Raw genomic sequence first — 20910 nt, forward strand, 5'->3', positions numbered from 1 at the left:
TAGAAATGACTTCTGTAAAGTCTTACGAATCTGAAACACCTGAAAACTGTTACTGCCAAAACTGAAGCTATGAATTACCACTATTGTTATGTCTTTTTATAGACCAAAAATTGCACTTAAATATTTATCAGTTTCAACATGTGAAGGTTTTGGTGCCCTTGTTGGATTCCAGAGATTTATACTGCCAAGCTCCTGCATTGAACCTGTTCCACTTGAGCTTGCCTTCAAACTTTGAAAGTGTTTAGGTTGCTCTTAAGTCAGGGGACAGTTGCAGTCTTCAGTTTTAAGACTTGCATTAAGTTCCTTACTGTTTATGGACAAGGAAGTGTGATACAGGGTGAACCTCTGATAACTCTTCTCACACATGGTTGCATTAAATTTTGAGGCTCACTCTTCTGTGATAACAGAAAAGCTACTGCATGTTTTCCCAGTTTGCATCTTGGGAGAAGCATGGTATTACTTAATCCAGTTTCAACTTGACTGCATTACCTTTCAACACAGATTTGAACTCTGCCCGGAGGTGCTGCTTGGTTGAAGCATAAATGATTTGTTGTTGTGCAATAGAAGCATATCGCCTTTCTTCAGTCAAAATATTATTGCATGTTAATCCACGTGAAACTTGATGGCTTGGCAGTGGTCTAGGATGCAAAACCTTCCTGAACTGCTGATTGAGATACTAACAATCTCCTGATGAGAACATACTGCTCTCTGGGTGTAGTGCTTTTAATATCTCTGGAGAGCAAGGAGGTGGCATGCAATCAATCTTAAAGCAATTTGATAATCCTAAGCATTGTCTTGGAGAAAATGTCTTCTACACAGCTCTTACCAGGCAGTTTAGGTTCTTGGGAAGCTAATGAAAAAACTAATTTTGTGTAACAGGCTTCTCTGTAGTAAGGTGGCTTCCACTGGAATATCTATGGAAAGGAAAGCATGAAAGCCAGTGTCTTGCTTTTTTTGTGGGAAAAAAAAAGAGATTATTTTCTGACAACGTGTAATAGTGTACGAGGTACGATTGTGCTTCTCAGCTGTTTGAATTTAGGGGTCACTCAGCTGTTTGTATTGTTTGATGTTTGGGGATATCGGTGGAAGAGTTTCTTAGTGCTTAAAATCTTTTGGTTTGGTAGGTGCATTGGTTTTGGGGATAGAAGGAAAAGTATTGAGGATGACAAAACAGTGAACATAAGCTGCAGACATGCTGGTCTTAAGTGTCTTTTCTTGTGTCTGCTGACACTTAGAAGCAGGTTCCTGGCTAGGTGTTTGAGAGTTGAATTATTTTGTTTAGTTGTTGCAAAATGTCTACAAACTGTAACTTGAAAAACTGTTACAGGTAGAAATTCCCTTGTCATACTCTTCTTTTTATCTTTTTTTCAGTACTTTATTTCTTATAGACAGAGAAAAGCTGGTTTCCAGCAACTGTGCTGTTCTTCCCTCCTTGCTTTGACTCCTAGAAAAGAACCAAGTGTCACAGAAATACTAATTTTTCCCCTTTCCTGCTGTTGTCGGTCAGGGTTTGTTCCCACTTGTAAGTGGTGCAGGGAAGAGGGAGGGGGAGGAGTTCGGACTCGCTGTGCAAATACATACAGACATACTAATCTAAATTGATGCCTCACTGAAAAAGAATCACAGATGAAGCAAGCAGCCAACGATGGCTCACCCACAGGCTCTCTTAGTGCTGGAAAACTTCATTGGTGGCAAATTTGTTCCTTGTTCCTCCTACATAGACTCCTATAATCCATCCACCGGAGATGTCTATTGCAGGGTTCCAGACAGTGGCAAAGAAGAGGTGAGTACTCTCCACGGATACAAAGGAGTGAAAAATGTTAAATGCATGTAACAATAACCTTTTGGTGAGAGAAGCTGAAGGTGAGAGAACAGAAAAATGATGACTTCAATGCTTAAACAAGTAACTTTTTGATTATATTGTAGTATTGTGTAATCCACAGCTGCAGCAGCAAATGCTGTCATTTTTTTCATTTTGCTATTAGAAAGTTACGGTCTGGATTCTAAGCTGGTGTGAATCAACAAAGCTTCAGTAACTTGCATGGAGCTTCTTCAGCTCACATGGTGGGAGATGCCTTGTGCATAAGTTAACAATAACACCCAGACAGGCTGTAAATATAAACAATCTATAAGTGAGAAGAGTGTTTGTTGATCTTTTCTGTAAATAAATTTAGAGGCACCATATGCAACTAAATGTGTTCTTCCTTAGTGTCTTGATGATCTGCAGTTTTCATTTAAAAGGATTTTTGGCTTGGTGTCTCTTCTCTGAAGATGGTAAAAAGCTTCCAGACCTCTCTGGTTTTGAGATTAGCAGTTGGATATTCAGTGGCTGTGATAAGTGCATTTCCTTACAACATACCCTGCATCCATAGGATTTTCCTGGTCTTGTGCTCTCTACTGGGGTGAATGTTTCCTGGAACTTTGTACATATTCAGGTGTGGATGGGCAATGACATTCATCAAGGGTGCTGCAGTTTCATTGATACTACTTTATAGGGGGCCTACAAGTCTATGTCCAAAATAGTATTTCGGACTTACTGAAGGGGGAAGTGACTGTACAAGCTTGGATAGCACAGAGGGCTTGGAAAATATTGTCAAATACTGACAGCACTTTCAAAATGTATTTTTAAACAAACTACTACTGTGTGTAGCTGATCCCTTCACTTGCATTTCAGCCTTATTGACATCCTTTCTCTTTGCTTCTCTCTGCAGAAACCTTTGCACTGTAATTTCAACTGGGTAAATATTTGTTAGATGCTGATGACCAAGGGTTAAAGAGTAACAGGTTGGGTTTGTTGGAATACATCTGTGTAAGTTCATTTCTCTCTTAATTCTGCCTGAAAAGAATGCTGTTTTATGTGCAGGTGCAAATCTTCCTGTCCAATCATTTGCAAAATTGTTAAAACCAGAGAGATTCGAGAATGCCAGAGGCTGCTGGTTACTCTAGAGATCCAGTTCAAGCATCCTAAGAGTAATGGCTTGTCTCTTTTCAGCTTTCTGAGTCAGTGCATGTGTGTAGCAATGGGAACCCAGTTTAAAGACCTGTAGATTTGGTGAGTGCTTTAGTCGTGCCTTTAGACACCTGTACACAAAGGTTGGGCTCTGCAGAGCTGGCATCCGCTGGTGACTGATGAAATATGCTGAAGAAAATGCAGTCACATACTACTTGAGGTTATTTAGAGATATCAAAGTAAGCATCTGACCCGAGTTCAACAAAGGGCTCAGGATGCTGGTTTCTAGCAAGGCTTAACGTCCAGTTGCATATCTTCTTGGTTAATTTTAGTGGGAAGTTAGAAGGTGACGCAAGGGGAGACAGTGAGTCTGTTGCTGACCCTGGAGTTTAACACCAGGTCAGCTGCTGTGGCCATTTCAGCCACCTTCTGCCAAAAATGCCAAATGTATTTTTTTTCTAGGGGTTAGTTTGTTCCCCAGCTAGATGTCTTAAATTCTAAATAGCAGTACCACAGCAAGCTGAGTAGGTGCCCTGTATCTCCAAAAGACAGGCTGATGAGGACTAATTAGTGCTGACAAATACCTATTTTAAAAACACTTCTCTTTATGATGCCTTTTCCTGGTCTTAAAATCAAGAGTCATACATGGTTAGAAGGGGAAAAGGGATTTTACCTTGGTATTTATTTTAAGGATCCTTAGGTGCACACGTCCAGGTCAAATGCATCGAGATGCACCCCGCCGAGTCTATCTCTGTGTCCGCCTCCCCCCCGCCAACATTGGGTATAACATTATAGGTTTTACTAATTAGCATATCTATCAAAGATTCCCCAATGAGAGGCTCAAGTGAGCCCCCCTCCCCAAGGAACCTTCCCCTGGATTGTTCTATCTTGGTTTACAGAATCTGTTCTGGAGAGGACCTTGGGGTCTGGGGCACACTGATCCCTAGCTACGAAGCTTCTAAAATGTTTAGTCTCTTAGCTTGACAAACAAGCCCAAGAATGTAGGCAAAAAGCACTAAGAATACAGAAGTTGTAAAAAGGTATAACAGGGGTATAAAAGAAAAGGCAAAAATCTTCATGGCATCATGTAAAGAACCTGTCTCCTGCACATCATCCCCTGCAAAAGCAAACATCATGTCCTGAGGGCAGTTCAGTTTGGGGTATTTTGATAGCAATCTTTTACGATGGGTCTGGATTGTGTGTTGTTTCTCTGTGTCTGTCTTGTGCAGAAGAGGAAAGCAGAAGGAAGTGTTTCAGACACGAGTTCATAGTTGAATTCTTATGCGTGTTTTCTTTGTGGCTTGACTTTCTTTGCTGCTTTTTGCTAGTCAAACTAAGTAACTGTTTAACCTTTGTGTGCTCTCTTACTTCTCTACAAATCTCCTTTTTCCTCTTACTTTTTTTTAGATGAATCTACTGCCACTTAATTCCTTCCTCTGCTAGTGTTCTCTTGTGCCGTCTGTGAAGAAGCAACGTTTTTGTCCTTTTAAACCCACTGAAGGGTTAAAAATGCAGACAGTCTTGACTATCTCCTTTCCTGGGAGCACCTGGTGGAAAAGGCCACAGAGGAGAGGACAGATGAGCAGCATCAGCACCACAGGACGGGAGGGTGGAAGTACAAGTTAATTAGTGAAGGTGGTATGGTTTCACAGGGGGTGAACCTTTTCAGGGTAGCGTGGCATCTGCACTGGACTCACTCAGGAAGCTGCAGTTCCCCTTTCCCAGGCCTGGTTTGGTCCTGCTTCAGCTGTTCAGTGGCTGACAGCCTGTTGCCATTGGCACTTGAGCAGGAGGTTGTCGAACTACAGTCAAAAGAGAAGAGTCTGGGTTTCTGAGCATGGCCAGTGATCCATGTGACCCTCTGCATGTTGGTTTATTTCCCACCTTGCCATCTGTACTGGTGTTGTTCTGGCTTTCAAACTCTGGGCCTTAGTTTTACAGGGCCCATAAATTCTGATGTGTGTGGGAGGGGGAAGGAGAAGGGGTAGATAGATTTTATCTTTTTGCTTGCTTGAACTTTTGTGTCATTAGTAAAACATCTTTGGAGTATCTGTAAATTATTTTGTGATGGTTTTTATATGACCCGTCACAATCTGAAGGAACAAATTCGGAACTCAGTTTTGTGGAATTGGTGGAAAGGAGCCTTCAGTGACTTCATGGGAGCCAGCAATGTAGCAACATTCAGAGAGGTCATAATGGTCTGATTAATATTACATCAGCATCCTCCTAGTTATTGATTTTGGCAGATTTCCAAAACTGAAGAAATTCTATGAGCAAAATTTTGGGAAATCAGCTAAGACAGCTTTGACTAAATCACCACTTGGATGCATATATTGGACATTGGGAGTATTGAATAAGTGATACATAGGAAGCAAAAGTTGGGAAATAGGGCAGTTAATTAAAATATGGAAGGATATTGATGACCATCTTTAGTTAGCGTGAGACTGGTAAAAAGAAGGAACTGCTTATAAATCAACAGATGGCAGAGGCAGGTAACTTCCATTTAAGACTCCCGAGGAAATGATTGATAGGAGAGAAAGCCTTCTTCTGAATTTTAATCCTTTGAAGACGGATCTACTTTAGAAAAGTGCTGGTAATCTGCCACTGTTCAGAAATGTCAGGCTGAAGGACATGCAGCAGTCATGTACATCTCAAGCAAAATACTGATAAGAGTGATGTGCATATGTATAAATGCATGTAATGATGCTTATTTGTAGGCTTCCTTAGGTGTCTGATGAGAGAACTGACTAAATCCCGAGTTTAGAAAGGAACTTTTCTTTTCCTGTGAGGGCATTAATGAGTTTCTAGCTGTGATCAGGTAAGATAAAATTTTTCTCTGAGTGTCCATTCCCTAAATATATTCTTAGTCCTTGCTTGAACCAAATGGTGAAAATCAAGAGCTAGCAGACCATCCAGTCCATTTCTTCCCCAGCCCCTTACTTTCATCATTGCCTGGTGTGGCTGAAGTCCTGTGTTGCAAGGGTTGTGTGTATTTAGACTGAAGCTGCATTTGCTCTGGGGAGATTGTTGCTCTTTCCTCCATGAGAAACAAGATTCTTTTCTGTTTTGGCCAGTGGCGCTTGCTGGTGCCAGTTGATCAGTCCAGCATTTCTTCCAGGCCTGGATGGTGGCCCACAAGTTGCTGTAATTTGGAGAAAAGCAAGAGTTCCAGTGGAAGTTTCTTTTCTAGATATTCTGTTTCAACAACACTTCTTGAGTTATGGGATAGTGTCTTGATGACAATGGAGAAGCTCTAAGGAGTTGTCATCTTCCCAGCAATGTCAACTGGATTATTAGTCTCTAAACTATGAATTAATCTGCTGAGTGTTTGGTATTTTCTTAAGCCTTTCATTAGCATTCACCATCCCTCTTTTGCTTTTTTAGGTGGAAGCTGCTGTCAAAGCTGCCAAGGATGCCTTCCCAGTTTGGTCCTCAAAAAGTCCATTGGAAAGATCTCAGATCCTGAACAAATTGGCAGACCTGATTGAACATGACTTGGAAGCATTTGCACAAGCAGAGTCAAAAGATCAGGGTAAAAACTGGAACTGTTAATCTCAAATATAGTGTGCCTTGCTGAATATTGAAATGGAGGATTTGGATGAAATTTTTAGTGTGGTATGAACTGTTGGAGCAAATTGATGTGCGAGAACTTTGAGGATATTTTGGACTAGGGATTCCTGGGGCATTCTTGCTTTTCAGAATTGCTGACTTTGACTTCAGTTGTCAGATATTTGGAATGCATTACTAGAGGGGAGCTGTTGTTGACTATGGTTGCAGTGTGCTGGGATTACTTGGGCACAGGACAAAAGACATTTCCCAAAACATACACAAATCAACTTTCAGAGCAGACTACAAAGCACTGTTTCTGTCCATGATGACAGCAGCATGTTTGGTTTTGTTTCAGGAAAAACTATTACGTTTGCCAGAACAGTGGACATCCCTCGGGCCGTGCACAACTTCCGTTTCTTCGCCTCTTCCATCCTTCATCATGTCACAGAGTGCACCGAGATGCCAACCATGGGCTGTGTGCACTACACCTCGAGGGCACCTGTGGGAGTTGGTATGATGATCCTCACATGCTGAAAAGCTTGGCAGAATGTCTGCCTCAGTACGGGCTCAGCAAAGAAAAGATTTTTTTGAAAGCATTTATTGTCTCTGAGTTGTGTGCTAAACATGGGCTTGTCTGCCAAAGCATCAGCAACCTCATGTAAAATCAGTTATGCTACTTCATGGCAAAAAGAACGCATGTCTTAAAAAGCTTAGCCTATTGCTCTCACCTTCAAAATCTCGCTTGTGTTTTGTCTGTGTGTGTCTGTGGATGAGTATTACGGCTGTGGATCGGTGAGATGTGCAGAGAGCACTGAGCTGCTGCTCCTGTGGGGAGAGTGGGATCCCCCTCTCCTTTGGGAAAGCAGGAGTAGTTTGCAGTGAGTCTGTGGCCCGAGTGCACGTGGGTGAATAAACCACTCTAGCTGGGGAATTACAGAACTCGGCCACTAGATGCTGCTGCTGCTTCAGAAATAAAGGGGTTGTGCTGTGCTGACAAGTAACAGCGTGGCAATGATTTCATTATTAGGTTATGTTATATATATATATATAACAAAAATAACTTATTAAATATATATGAAGGCTCCACATTTACACTTGAATTACTTAAAACATAAAATCGGCTGACGTAGAGGACCTTTTAAAAAGTTTTCTTGAGCAGTGGAGGACATGACTTCTGGTAAAATTATTCTCATAAGGAAAAGTCCATCACTGCATCTACTCCATCAAACAGAAAGAAATCCTGTGGCTTTTGTGAGGAGTCACACCTGACAATTACAGATTTTTTTTTCCATAATTTTCTATAAATATCTAAAGTGAAAATATTCCTAAAAGCAATTACTGAAAATAATTCTGGTCTCAGCAATTCATGGGAACAACAGTGATAAATACAGTGATAAATTTTGGCACTCATAAGTTAGACTAAAATTTGTCTGGAAGATGTGTACTATATGCTATACATAGTTTGTTTAATACTAAAATAAAAAAATAAAAAACAGCTTTAAAGAGCAAGAGAAAGCAGGAATGATCTGAGCTGGTACATTCAGCCTGGAGAAGAGAAAGCTCTTGGGAGACCTACAAGAGAGATGAAGAGGGACTTTTTACAAGGGCATGTAGTGATAGGACAAGGGGTAATGGCTTTAAACTGAAGGAGGGTAGGTTTAGATTAGATATTAGGAAGAAATTCTTTACTGTGAGGGTGGTGAGGCACTGGAACAAGTTGTCTGGAGAAATGGACAATGCCCCAACCCTGGCATTGTTCAAGGCCAGGTCGGATGGGGCTTTGAGCAACCTGGTCTAGTGAAAGGTGTCCCTTGGGGCTTGGAACCAGATGATCTTTGAAGACCCTCACAACCCAAAACATTCTATAATTACTTTCACTTGCTCTTTGCTAACACAAAGTATTACCACAGACCAGTTGTTGTAAATGATTGTTATGGCTAACCTTGCATTAATGTTCATAGGAAACACTAAAAAACTTCCTGAGAATATAAAATTCTGCCCTGAAGAAGCAGCAAAACTTATTCAGAGAGTTCAGCTGGTCAATTTTAGAATCATTTGTACAGATCTTTTAAGAAGCTATCTCCCTGTGAGAAATGCTGCAAATTTATTATTGTACAAGTTGTCTGGAAATAAAAGCCATGGCCAAATTCCCTTCATAAAACTGAATTGGTGTATAAGTGCTTGAGGTCAGAGAAATGAGTTTTGTATCCCAGCAGACTGACCTCCTGTCTTTGTGTTTTTGTTTTGTAGCTGGTTTAATCAGTCCTTGGAATTTGCCACTGTATTTGTTGACTTGGAAAATAGCTCCTGCCATTGCATGTGGAAATACTGTGGTTGCCAAGCCAAGTGAGATGACATCTGTCACAGCCTGGATGATGTGCAAGCTCTTGGAGAAAGCAGGTAAGTCCCATAGCACTCTTAAGGAGGGGGAAAAGGGTGGAAATGCTTGTCTGTGCACCACTATTTTTTTTTGTTGTTGTTGTTGCAGAAAGCAGAAGGTGCTCAAAGGCTTTGGGAAAGACTGTTTGCTGTAGCTGAATGTTGTACTGGAGAACAAAAAGCTTTCTCTGTCCTCATTCTACCCTATCTTCCCCACCCCAGCTATTGCCCATTTTTTTCCATTATCTTCTGATGAAAAGTTTTTGTGTACATCCTTTGCCCCTCCTGCACTCCACTTAAGGATGTCCTAAGTCTGTGGCGCAAGCAAAGGAGCCGTGAGAGCATAAAAGACTGAGAATCAGCTCTTGGTAACTGTGTCATGGCTGTATTTGGTGCACTATTGATTAAAACTGGGAGGACAGTTGCTTTTTCCCTGAACGACTGAACACCATATCTCTGATGATGCATGTCAGACAAGCTTGATTAATTAGTGGAATTGGTTTTATCATTTAACCCATGAACCCCAGACCTGTTTAACGGCATGGATTTCAGGGTCAGTATTTGAAGTTCAGGGTCAGTATTTGTCACCCTCGAGCTGCTGGTTACTTTCTAACAAAACACAGGGAAGTGACCCCCTCCGAGTGACAGGAAGGGTCCGATGACTGTGTGCCTTTGTTCCCATCAGGGGTGCCTCCGGGGGTGGTGAATGTCGTGTTTGGAACGGGTGCCAAGGCAGGAGAGGCCCTGGTGTGCCACCCCGACGTGCCTCTGATCTCCTTCACGGGCAGCACGCTGACGGCCCAGCGGATCACGGAGAGAAGTGCTCCACACTGCAAGCGGCTCTCGCTGGAGCTGGGCGGCAAAAACCCCGCCATCGTCTTCGATGATGCTGACTTGAGCCAGTGCATCCCCACCACCGTGAGGTCCAGCTTTGCCAACCAGGTGCGTCCCACCCCTGTAACACATAAACCCCGCTGGCAGCAGGAGGGGCGTGTGCCTGAGGGTTTGTGTGCATGGGTGCATCTGCTTTTGGATCTGAACCTCAAATTGTCAAGGTCTGTTTCAAGACCGTGTGTGAGAAAATCCTAAGTAGAAAAATACAAAAACGGTTTCATTATTCCGCAAGGAGGGAAACAAAGTAATAAAAGGCTCTTTTTCGTGCTCTCCATCAGAAGATAATGAGGTGCTATTACTCGTGTCAAAGTAGATACATTTCTTACCTCTCAGGGAAGCAGCTGCTTTAAGACCCGCTGTGCAAGTAAGTGGGAAGCCTGCTGATTTGCTGGAATTCAGTTAGGGGACTCCCCCCAAAATTTTACCAGCATTGTTCTTCCCTCATCACTACCTGCGGGAGAGAACACCAAAGCCAGGAAATTGTATCTGGGCAAACGTTTAGAAAAATAGCTTGGTATCAGAGGGAGATTATCAGGAAATGAAGAGAGAGATCATTCAGAGTTGGAAATCATAATTCCCATTAAAAAATGTTGGAGAAGAAAAATATATAATCAATGAAAAACCTAGTTTATTTATGGTAGTGATTGCATGATCCTGATACTGTTTTGCCTTTTCCATCACTTTTCCTTTTTTATCTGGAAAAAAAATCCCACTTTGCAGTGCTGGTTAATGTAGTTTGCATTCCTGAGGTTGCAGAGACACAAGTGATCTGGGTTGTAATTCCTAGTACATATCAATAGTGCAATGTAATATGAACCAATATTGCTGATTTCTTGTTGGTTTCTTTCTTTTTGGTAGGGTGAGATCTGTCTTTGTACCTCCAGGATCTTTGTTCAGAGGGGAATATACAGTGAGTTTTTGAAGAGGTTTGTGGCAGAGGCCAAGAAGTGGAAGACTGGGAATCCCTCAGATCCTACAGTCGACGTGGGAGCACTAATAAGTAAAGAGCATCTAGAAAAGGTGATGTTACATGGACTTTTTGTGATTTCATGTCATCTTTTAGAGGGCTACAAAAGGTAGTGTCAGGAGTATATGGGAAAGGATCATGTCAGCTCTAGGATTAGCTCTGAGGGACGATAACTCAAAGCTATTGTAAGGCATCTTTTTAATGAGGTTTCTGTTGCCTGTGGCCTGGGATCATGTAATTACTCTGAAAAAATCAAACTCCCTGGAGAAAATAACTTAAAATGACAAAAGAATATTTCCTCCTGTTTGAATGGAATAATTCTAATGGTTTCTAAGTCCTAAATTTATTCTCACAAATCTTAGAGTTCAACAACATTTTCTTGGATTTTAATAGTCTATTTGCTAGGATCACTTATTTGCCTAATATGTTATTTCACAAGGTAAAAGTCTTATTTTTATATCACTCTGGCAAATTCTGGGTGTACAAAACACAATTCCCTAGAACTGCTTGCAGGAATTTGTAATGGTCTGTGTGTGGAGAGCAGCTGGTGCACAGTTAGATACAGTCTGCTTTAGTGGCTTATATGAAATGAATGCTGTGGTGTCAGAGTTCAGGGAGAGCAAATGCTCATATCCCAGAACTCTGACGCAAGAGGCAGACTGAAAAACCACAGTGTGAGAGAAAGCCAGACCTTTGATGTGCTTCCTGATGCCTCAGCAGGTTCTCCACATTCTCCTGTTCTGCAGTAGAGCGGTAGAAATACCCGCTTCCTGAGGTCCTTAGTCTGTAGCACCACAGAGAACTTCCAAGTTTAACCTACTAAGGTGGCTAAAAGAGGAAAAAGATAAGGAAACCTGTGGTATATCTGTGGTCTTTCTGTAAGGAGAGAAACCAGGCAACGACTGCAGAACAGCAGAAGCAGATCAACAGTACGTCCTACATGTTCAAGGTAGCAAGCTTATGCTAGCAGCAGCCATGGAAACATCTTTAATTATTTATTGATGAGATTTTCTGTAGCATTCATGGCTTCATCATCCTAGTGGCATGTAAACATTTAAAAAGCCTTGCCTGTGAGGCAGGAAAATCCCTTGGAGTAAATGAGTGAACCATGGCATGGGATATATGGCAAACTGCCCAGGCTCCTGGGAGAGGGGAGGGAGTCTCTGGGACCACTTGTGTTTTCACCAAGGGCCCTACTCTTTTGACAATACTTAGTGGGAAGGGCCAGCAGTGTTGCCTGCTAGGCTAGTAAGTGTTAGGAAAGAGAAAACCATTGTTTTTTCAGCAAGAAATACACAGCTTTGCATACAAAGAAACACAGCAACAAAAGTTAGGGAATGCTGCCCTCTGTTGTAAGAGGGCAGCATGTGCCAACTGGAGACATTTGGGGGCTCCTGCTGATGTGTGAACCCTCTGGCTTTGGTGTCCTTTAGCAGTGATGTTTTTCTGCTGCTTCCCCAGGTAAGGAACTATGTGAAGAAAGCCCAGGCTGAAGGAGCCAGAGTCCTCTGTGGAGAGGGAGTGGATCCTTTGGCCCTCCCACCTGGCAACCAGAAAGGCTATTTCATGTTGCCCACAGTTATTGCTGAAGTCAAGGATGAATCTTGTTGCATGCAAGAAGAGATTTTTGGTCCTGTGACATGTGTGGTAGCATTTGATACAGAAGAAGAGGTGATCAAAAGAGCCAACGGTGTGAAATATGGCTTGGCAGCCACGGTGTGGTCCGGCAACGTGGGACGTGTTCACAGGGTGGCACACAGGCTGCAGTCTGGATTGGTGTGGACCAACTGCTGGCTTGTGAGAGACCTGAACTTGCCATTTGGTGGGATGAAAGCCTCAGGCATAGGCAGGGAGGGAGCAAAGGATTCCTACGAGTTCTTCACTGAGGTCAAGACCATCACAATAAAGCACTGACATATATCAACAGAAGTATTTCAGAGTGAAATAAATGACAGCAATTTGAGTTATCAAAAATGGCTCCTTAGAGCACAGGCTACTATTGTGGCCATTCCTTCTTGATCTTTGGTCAAGTAATATCAGTGACAGCTGAAAATGATCATCCCAAATACTAATGTTAAAGGCAGCTTTTCATGAGGTTGGATTAGAAGATCAGTGTGGACTCCACAATCAACCCATCCCAAGCCAGATGACTTGCCTGTCTTACAGATCCTAAATCTTTTTGATATTCCTGTCTCAAAAATCTGTCCCTCTAAGGCAGATTGGAGAAAGAGTAATAGATGGTAGCTCTGGTTGGTGAATTACCTTCAGGGAGAAAGCAGCAAGCACGTGGTGAGGCTGATATTATAAAGGGGCATCAGCTCTATTTCACTCTGAACGGTGTGAAAATCTATCCATATTGCACTTCACTGATATCAGACAAGGATTGATACTATACTACACTGAAAGCCTGAGGAGCTACTTTTAACCTACTAAGTGGTTTTCAACCACGGGGTCATGACATTCACAGAGACAATAAATGTTTTAATTATAAACTTCTTTATAGTAGGGAGCTGAATGATCCTAATACCTGTTCTCTAACAGGTATTATCTAATTTTTGAAATTAAAGCCTTTTGTCACTTTGAGACCTCAGTGATGGTGGTTTTTACATCCCTGCACAAAAATATGGCTGCATGACAGACAACATCACTCTACATTAATAAAACCTAGAATTTCCTCCGAAGAGAACTAACTGTTGGAAATGTTTGTCACCAAAATGTAAAACCTCTTCCAACTCTTCCTCATTTGTTAGCAGAGATTTTTTTTAATCAAATATCTCACTTACTTACTTGTTTCCTTTCAACAAAAAGAGAAATAGGGTTGGATGCACCTCAGCATCTCTGGATGCCACCTGGTTGCAGGGCAGACCTAGCAGCCAGGCTGGAATTGTGGCATTTGGTGGAGTTGGTACAAGAACCTCCAGTTGAAGGCATGTTAGGGGAATACGTAAAAAATAGGCCTAGTGAATTGATGTATTTTGAAGAAGCATAAACATTTTGTTTTAGAAATGCCTAGGTCTATTCATGACCATGTGGTGGCAGCAGGACACCTGCTTTGGTGCTTTTTATCCCCTGTCACTCAGCTGGGAGGGGAATAAACAGCCATGTCAGTGCATGTTTCATTTTGCCAGTTTTTGGTTTTTTGTTTTTTTTTTTTTCTATTTACACATCCTGTTTGGAAGGGCAAAAGATCCCAAAAGCTGTGAAACACTTCATTAGTTGGGGGGTGATGGGGAGGGGTGCTAGGGGCAGACATTTTCAGCAACTGCAGATGGGATATTGCACAATTAGTAGAAATGGTTGGATACCTTCCCCCACCTGGGTCTAGTCTAGGTTCAGGTTTAATGAGATGAATTTGCTTTCAGATGATTTTATCTTTGCATTAGATGTGATGGGAGAGTTCTATATGTATTTCACATACTGGAGACAAAGGCCTGTGTGCCATCTACATGATTCTGGCCCAAGACATCAGTGGTGGAGTAGTAGATGGGGTGGGGCCAGAGCTCTGCAGGACCCCAGGTGTGGGGTATGGAGGTGGTGGCTGTGTGTCCAGCATGGCTCTGAAGGTTTCTCAGAGGTGAACTTCTGGGAAGCCCCATTCCATCATCCCTGTGTCCAGCACCTCAGAGAGGTAAGGGAGGTCTGCTGGTGCTAATGATGCTGCTTACTTTTGAGCAGGAGGAAGAGCCCATGTGAAGATACAAAATATTGTCCCTTTCTGTGTTTTCTGTCTCTAATGGATGGACTCCTTCTCTGGTTAATGTGCAGTTCAAGTGCCTTGCTTATTCTGCTATTTCTTGCCCTTTAAGATTAATAGACATTCATACGTACATGTACATGGGGGGAATTTTTTTTCTTGCCTGTAGTAAAGGGTACTTCTTGCATTTCCCATGCCCACCTCCAGCCTCAGGTCCTAGCCCCGAAGGGAGCTGCTGGTGCTTGTGCAGTGAAGCAGGTGCCATGGGACAGGTTGCCTGCTTGTACCAGGAGCTCTCTGTGGGCACACAGAATTTTCCTGTATACCGAGAGCTATACGCTTCCCCATGTTTTTTATTCAGATTGACTTCCAGTGTAGCAATGTGCATGGATAACTGTCTCATCTTACAGATGAAGCAGTCCAAGGACTTCTTCCTGCAGATAATGAAGGTGTCTATTGCAGCTGCTTTATTTCTGAGTTTTCTGCTCTCACTCTAAGTGGAGAGTGAAAAGAATATCCTGGAGGATGAGGCAGACTGATCCAAGTCATGAGGCTGACAGCTCTTGCAGAGCTCTTCAGGCTACACATTCTGGAATTTTCCAACATGACAGTAAAACTTTTTTTTTTGTAGACTGCCCTGGCTTGTGCATGAAATCATGTGGTTATTGTGAGGATTTGTTTAATTACTGTTATGTAAATCTCAAAGAGTTGCTCCATCTGTTAATTCTTATTGATGGAGTGAGTACAGTTCTGTTTAACACTAGAAGATTATCTCACTGGTGTGAGATGATTACTTTACATGGGGAGGTATTAATATATTTTCCACCTTTTACAGCTCTCAGTTAGCATAGGGCTATTTTTTTTCTATTTCAGATCTTTTCTCAACCTGTTTATGTCTGTATCCAGTTATTGTATAATGCTTGAAAGCAGCTTTGCTTAGGGAGACTCTGGATGTAGTTTGGAGAGGGGACACATCAGCTCTAATATTTATATTCAAATTGAGCTATGTCCATGTTCCCACAGTGTTTGTAACTTAGGCAAAGCAAGACATATTTGTAAAACTCTCAGGGATGAAAACAGACTTGACTTTTTGGGTCAAAGAAAGTTTTGTGCGTAACATAAATGTGCAGAATGAGAATGTAAATTAGGCTGGTTTTAAAACCCTAGCTTTGGTTTTCCAAACTTCAGAAAGCTGTACCTTAAGATTCAACTTCACAGGTAGAGTCAGATACTTAAGATTTTCCTCTTAATAACAACAAAAGAAGGAAAAAGAAAAAAAGACAGTGGGATTGTGAGGGAACTGTGAGGAGTTTCTTCCCAGGCTTGTCTTCAGGGCTGAGGTTTAAGTTTTTTCCCAGGCTTGAAGCTTGAGCTCAGCACCTGTCTCAGCTCTTGAAGGGATGCTGGCTGAAGTGTCCAAGTACTTGTCCTTGAGATTCTTATTAAATTCGTGGATTTTATGTGTGGTGGGAGAGTGAAAAAGGAAAATGGAATGAAATTTTCTTAGTCTTAGAATAAGACCAGGGTCTCACTTTCCACCCTAGTTGGTAATTAAATATGCTATAGAAAGCTAAATATAATGAATAAAGGAAACCAACAACAGTTGCAGGAAATTCTGGGACATTTTCTTCATTGAATTGTGTTCCCCTCCTTTCCAAGCATTTGTTTTTGCACTTGGAGGGCGATGTTTGTACTTAAGGGACAACAATGCCCAGGCGTTTTTCTAGAATACATCAAATCTCTGTTGGTAACACTTGTAATTTAGGTGAAGATCGAGGTATAAGGAGGAAAAGAGGGAAGCCCTGCAGTATTAAAACTGGTTAAACAGGATGCATCTTAATGCAGCTGAAGGCTAGTTATGCAGCCAGAAACTATGTGTATGGTGCTGCCTCCTGAAAAGGAGCAGCTGAAAAGGATTTGGAGATTATGAGGGAAAGCGTAATCAGTGTGAGAATACCAGCTCAGCCAAAGCAGCCCAACAGTGTAAAACTCGGCCTGAGCCCTGCTACATCATTGCAATTAACAGGAGAGCCAGCATGATCCTGGAGAGAATAAGCAGAAGTGTGCTGAATCTGCAAATAATGTTCACTTTTGTATGTAATATTACTGTCATGTTGTGCATCTAATTCTGTTCTCTTTAACAGAGAGATGTAGAGGGAGGAAAATTATTCCAAATTCTGAAAGAAGTCCTTCTAGTGTGGGACTTGGACAATGTGTTGCAACAACTTTTGGCTTCAAAAAACACCTGTTTTACCAAAACAGCTGGTGTGTATGTGTGTTCATATGCAGGGGAGCAATTGCAGGGGTCAGTGATGAGTTCAGAGTGGCAGATGAACACTCCTGGGGTGCTGTGTCAAAGAGCAAGTTTTGCCTCTTAAAACACAGGAGGTGGTAGAGCACACCGGACAGGTGGGTTCTCTGGTGGGTGACGAGTTAACCATGGCACAGCCTGCCCTGTAGCGTTTCCCTCTGGCACCAGGTGTCCTTAACAATATCCTAGAAAATGCAGATGCTTCCACAGAGGGGAGCACAAGGGTCCTGGAAGGGCAGTTGTTCAAGATGGAAAGGGGAAGATGGAAGTCATGACCTGTCAGGTGGATCAGGCTGAGGTTTCTCACCTGGTTGCAACCAGTCCGTTTTTGTCCTGCACCTTGGGAAGACGTGCTGGACCTTGCATCTTGGCTCAAGTGAAAGCAGGAATGCCTGGTCCAAGGAGCCCGCTGGGACATGAGGAGGTGACAGACAGATGCTGAGCTGCGGTGGAGCCTAAGGCAAAAGCACTTGTGCAGCTTCACCAAAGGCTTGTGGGGCCTTTGTGCAGTTACGTGAAAGATGAAATAAGAACATTTCTCTGTGTGTAAGAGCTTCTGTGGTGTGCCCAGACATGATAATGAAGGGGTCTGTAATATTACCCAAACCCACAAAAGGCTCCTTCCAGGGTATTGCTAGTGAGAACGATCTCCTGGTTTCAGAGAAATGGAAGTAATTATAGACTATTTATTGTGAAGTGAGGGCACACATTCATTCACAGGGTGCTAAACTTGTCCAATTAACTCTGAGCTCCTGAAATAATAATGAAAATAGTATGCTATCATTTTAATAACTGGATTTTCTCCCCCTTTGGGAACAGTGCATATTAAAGTAAGGGTCTATCCTTGGTTATGGAGAGATTTCGTGGTTTTCTTCAAGTTTGGCTGACCCAACAAAAAAGTCAGGCAAAAGTCACATTTTCTGCAGCTGTAAAATGGCATTTTCAAGAGTTGATGTTAAAAAAAAAAGAGGAAAGAAAAGGAACATTTCCTAATCTTGCCTTAATTTTTTAAAACTGATTTGTTTACGCTTACTTGGCTGCAGTGAATTGACTGTGTTTTACTGCTGAAATATGAGCTTTTATCCTCAGGATGAATGCTAAAACATTTGTTGGTGGAAACAGCAGAATGTCTGTCTGGGCTTCTCTTTGCAGTTCTTGTGGTGAAATATCCATATTTTCACATGAGTACTTGTTAGCTGAAAATGAGTAATTTCAGTCCTGCTGAATGGCTACATTTCAGCCACCCTTTTCCAAGGAGACACTGGAGCCAGTTTTCCAAGTAGAGGACATTGAGTAGGTATGATAAGATAGCCTTAGAAGTTTGATTAGGAAATTACCTCCTTCCTGTGCTGGTTTGCTTCCAGAACTGCACTAAGCTTTTGGAGGATGGAAAAGATACTTTTGTAACCCATAATTATATTCCTACAGTGAATCATTTTTTTTCCGAGTTGTCAGTTTTGCCTATTCAAATGCATAGTGTGGAGAGGTTTTTTTGGATCGTCAGACGTGTCTCTGGCCTTTGTGGCTTTGAGTTATATGGGACAGGGGTGAAAACCAGCATCCTGCAAGAGCCACATGCACCAGAGTTTGTTGGTGATTCGAAAAGAAATTTGCTGTTACAGCGCTGGGAGATTCTTCTATCAGTTGATCCCTCCAAGGAGCTTCAGGCTGCTTCCTCTGTTGGTGATATGTTTTGAAACCTTTGCTTTATGTTTAAAAAATAAGTATATGTATGTGCATAACTGTTCAGACATGCAGTTTCCATAGTGTGGTGCTTCAGTAAGAAGGGCAGGCTGAGGTATTTATCCAAGTGCTTCCAAAGAAAATCTCATTCTGGTCTGAGACCTCACTTTCCTGTTCAGTTTCTTTCCACGAGCAGCCTAAAAGAAAACAAGTTTTTCAGATTCCTGATCTCTTTATAGCACAACATGCTATGTATTTGTAGTGCTTAACACCATCCACTCATCTAAATAATAAAACTACCTTATTTTGAGAACAAGGGTTCAGGGAGGTAACATTCCTCTCAGCTGATACAAATCAATGTCTACTTTTGATCTTCAGCTGATGGTTTGGTTCACGTTTTGCTGTCATCCTACCTAAGACTCTCTTTTCCTCTCAGGATCTGACCAATACCTCTTTTCCCCAGTGGAATTAGAATATTGTTTACCAAAGCGAATTGTGCTTCTTTGCCTAAGAGATGTAGCTGTTCACCACTGAGGGAGGAAAATAATTCCTCCCATAGTTCTTCCTGAGGTTTGCCTAAGTTACTGCAGTTCATGAAGTTTGGATGTAAGGATGATAATGTTCTGTCCAAGGACAAAATACAGCAAGAAGTACATTTCAGTTTGATTTTTAAATATGCTCATTCTTTCTTTCCTTCCTAATTAATATTTAGAAATGTGCTGCTATGTACTCAGATTCACTTGTTGTTTTGCTCCTGCATACCACTTCTCACTAGTGTTAGTCAGTGATACGAAATATTTAATGGGCATGCTGTGCTGCAGAAACAGCATTTTTAGCAGGGCTGTTATGTGCTTGGACAGACACAAAAAAAAAATCACTTTTTGAGAAAGCTGTCAGAAATCTGCTTTTTGAACATCAAAACTGTGAGCCCTGAATACTGAAGAAAATGTCATAATGTTCCAGCCATATTTACTCCAATGTCCCATTTGGGTTACCTGTCAAAAATAGGTAGTGAAATCACAGCTCTGACTGAGATACAGCTGGGAAATACCAGTTTCTAAGCAACCCCTTAGGCTCCAGGTAAAACTCTGATAAATAATCCTACAGTTGGACAATTCCTCTGTTGTACGTTTTTTGTGCAGCATTGATCTGCTTTTTATGACGTTGGAAAAGATGGATTCTCATTATCTGTTCTTAGCACTTCCTTTAGAGGTCTTTCCACCTTCAAAGCAGTATATGAACTTTAGTTAATTAACCTTCTTTGCACATCTTACATCTGGAAGTGTGAAGCATTTTTCATCTTGCTGCTGAGGCAATTTAAGGACAGACTATACTGTAATGCCTGCAAGACATTTCTTTAAAGTGAGTTGAGGGTAATTTTCCCCCCATGCAGTCATGTTCTGAAAGGTTTGATTAATCTCACCAGAGAAGAAAGTTGCTTTGTAAGGGAGAGGCAGAATGTTCCTGGCTGAAATTTTCTTGCTTATTCCTTTCTTTGGTGGTAATATGATTTATGTTGTCTTCAGGCATCCTGGAAAACTAACTGCTGTAACTCAGAGAAGAAGGTGTCAGCTGGTGTGTACTCTGACTGGGTGTCTGGTAAGGATGAGTTAGAGCAGAGCAGAGGTAGGGAGAGTGAAAGATTTCAGTGTACATCACTGGGAGGTCAGACTCTTCAATTCAGGAAGGCTGGTTAGTTCTTGTTTCACTATAGATGAATCTTGTAAATCAATTTATATACCTCTAAATAATAAACATACTTAACAGCAGATGTAAAGAAGCAGAATATAAGTGAGGACTAGATAATTCAAATCATGTACACAGAGAAAAAGCAACTGCTGACACTCATCTGTGCACAGGAAAATAGTAAATCTACAGCAATATTCTGAACAATACAAAATTTTCTTTTGGATTTCACGGCCATGGAGTAGTGTAGGAACTTAATTTATTTTGGTTTTAGGAAACAGCCATTAAGGGCTGGAGTTGTACTGTCACTGGGATGCTGTCAGATTTTGATAGCTCTTGAAAGAGCTCTGTTCCTTGAAGCTAAGTCAGGTAATTTTTATGATTAATTCACAGCACTGATTCTCTTTCCACATGTGGCTACTTAGCTATCCTCAGAGTTAAATTTAAGAAATGTGAATACTCAAAGTAGTGACTGTGCATGGACTAAGCAAAGTAGTGACTGTGCATTATCAGAGCAGCAGCTGCATTAGGCATGCCAAATCAAGGTTGTCTCAACTAAACTGGAATTTGCCTGGGGTTTCACAAACCTCATGTGAAACTTGGTTTGTTTTTTTTTTATGTGGCCCTGAACAATTTGCCATGCTTTGAAGAGATGTGATTTCTGATCCTGTAGATCTCCATGCAGAACACTTGGTATCTGAAACATCAAGAACGGTAATAACTCTTATTTCTCTGTAGGGGAGATTGATACATACTTTGTTGAGTGAAAAATGTGAATGAGGAAAGTGCTCTCTAGT

At 41.7% G+C, this 20910-nt stretch overlaps 1 protein-coding gene across 1 annotated transcript; it reads left to right on the top strand.

The window, feature by feature from the left end:
* Positions 1 to 1591: 1591 nt before the first annotated feature.
* ALDH8A1 (aldehyde dehydrogenase 8 family member A1) lies at positions 1592 to 13851 on the top strand. The gene is made up of 7 exons (XM_010401292.4): positions 1592 to 1783; positions 6335 to 6482; positions 6855 to 7010; positions 8750 to 8899; positions 9564 to 9820; positions 10631 to 10792; positions 12201 to 13851. The coding sequence occupies exons 1-7, from the start codon at positions 1646 to 1648 to the stop codon at positions 12651 to 12653; spliced, it is 1464 nt and encodes a 487-aa protein (XP_010399594.2). The 5' UTR covers positions 1592 to 1645; the 3' UTR covers positions 12654 to 13851.
* Positions 13852 to 20910: the final 7059 nt, after the last annotated feature.

This window comes from Corvus cornix, chromosome 3 (genome assembly GCF_000738735.6).
Source record: "Corvus cornix cornix isolate S_Up_H32 chromosome 3, ASM73873v5, whole genome shotgun sequence".
NCBI lineage: Eukaryota > Metazoa > Chordata > Aves > Passeriformes > Corvidae > Corvus > Corvus cornix.

Bases quoted from the DNA above. Each gene is read 5' to 3' on its own strand.
- ALDH8A1 (XM_010401292.4), top strand. From the start codon at position 1,646: ATGGCTCACCCACAGGCTCTCTTAGTGCTGGAAAACTTCATTGGTGGC. The intron at 1,784-6,334 runs GTGAGTACTCTC...TTGCTTTTTTAG, and splicing joins CAGACAGTGGCAAAGAAGAG to GTGGAAGCTGCTGTCAAAGC. The intron at 6,483-6,854 runs GTAAAAACTGGA...GTTTTGTTTCAG, and splicing joins AGCAGAGTCAAAAGATCAGG to GAAAAACTATTACGTTTGCC.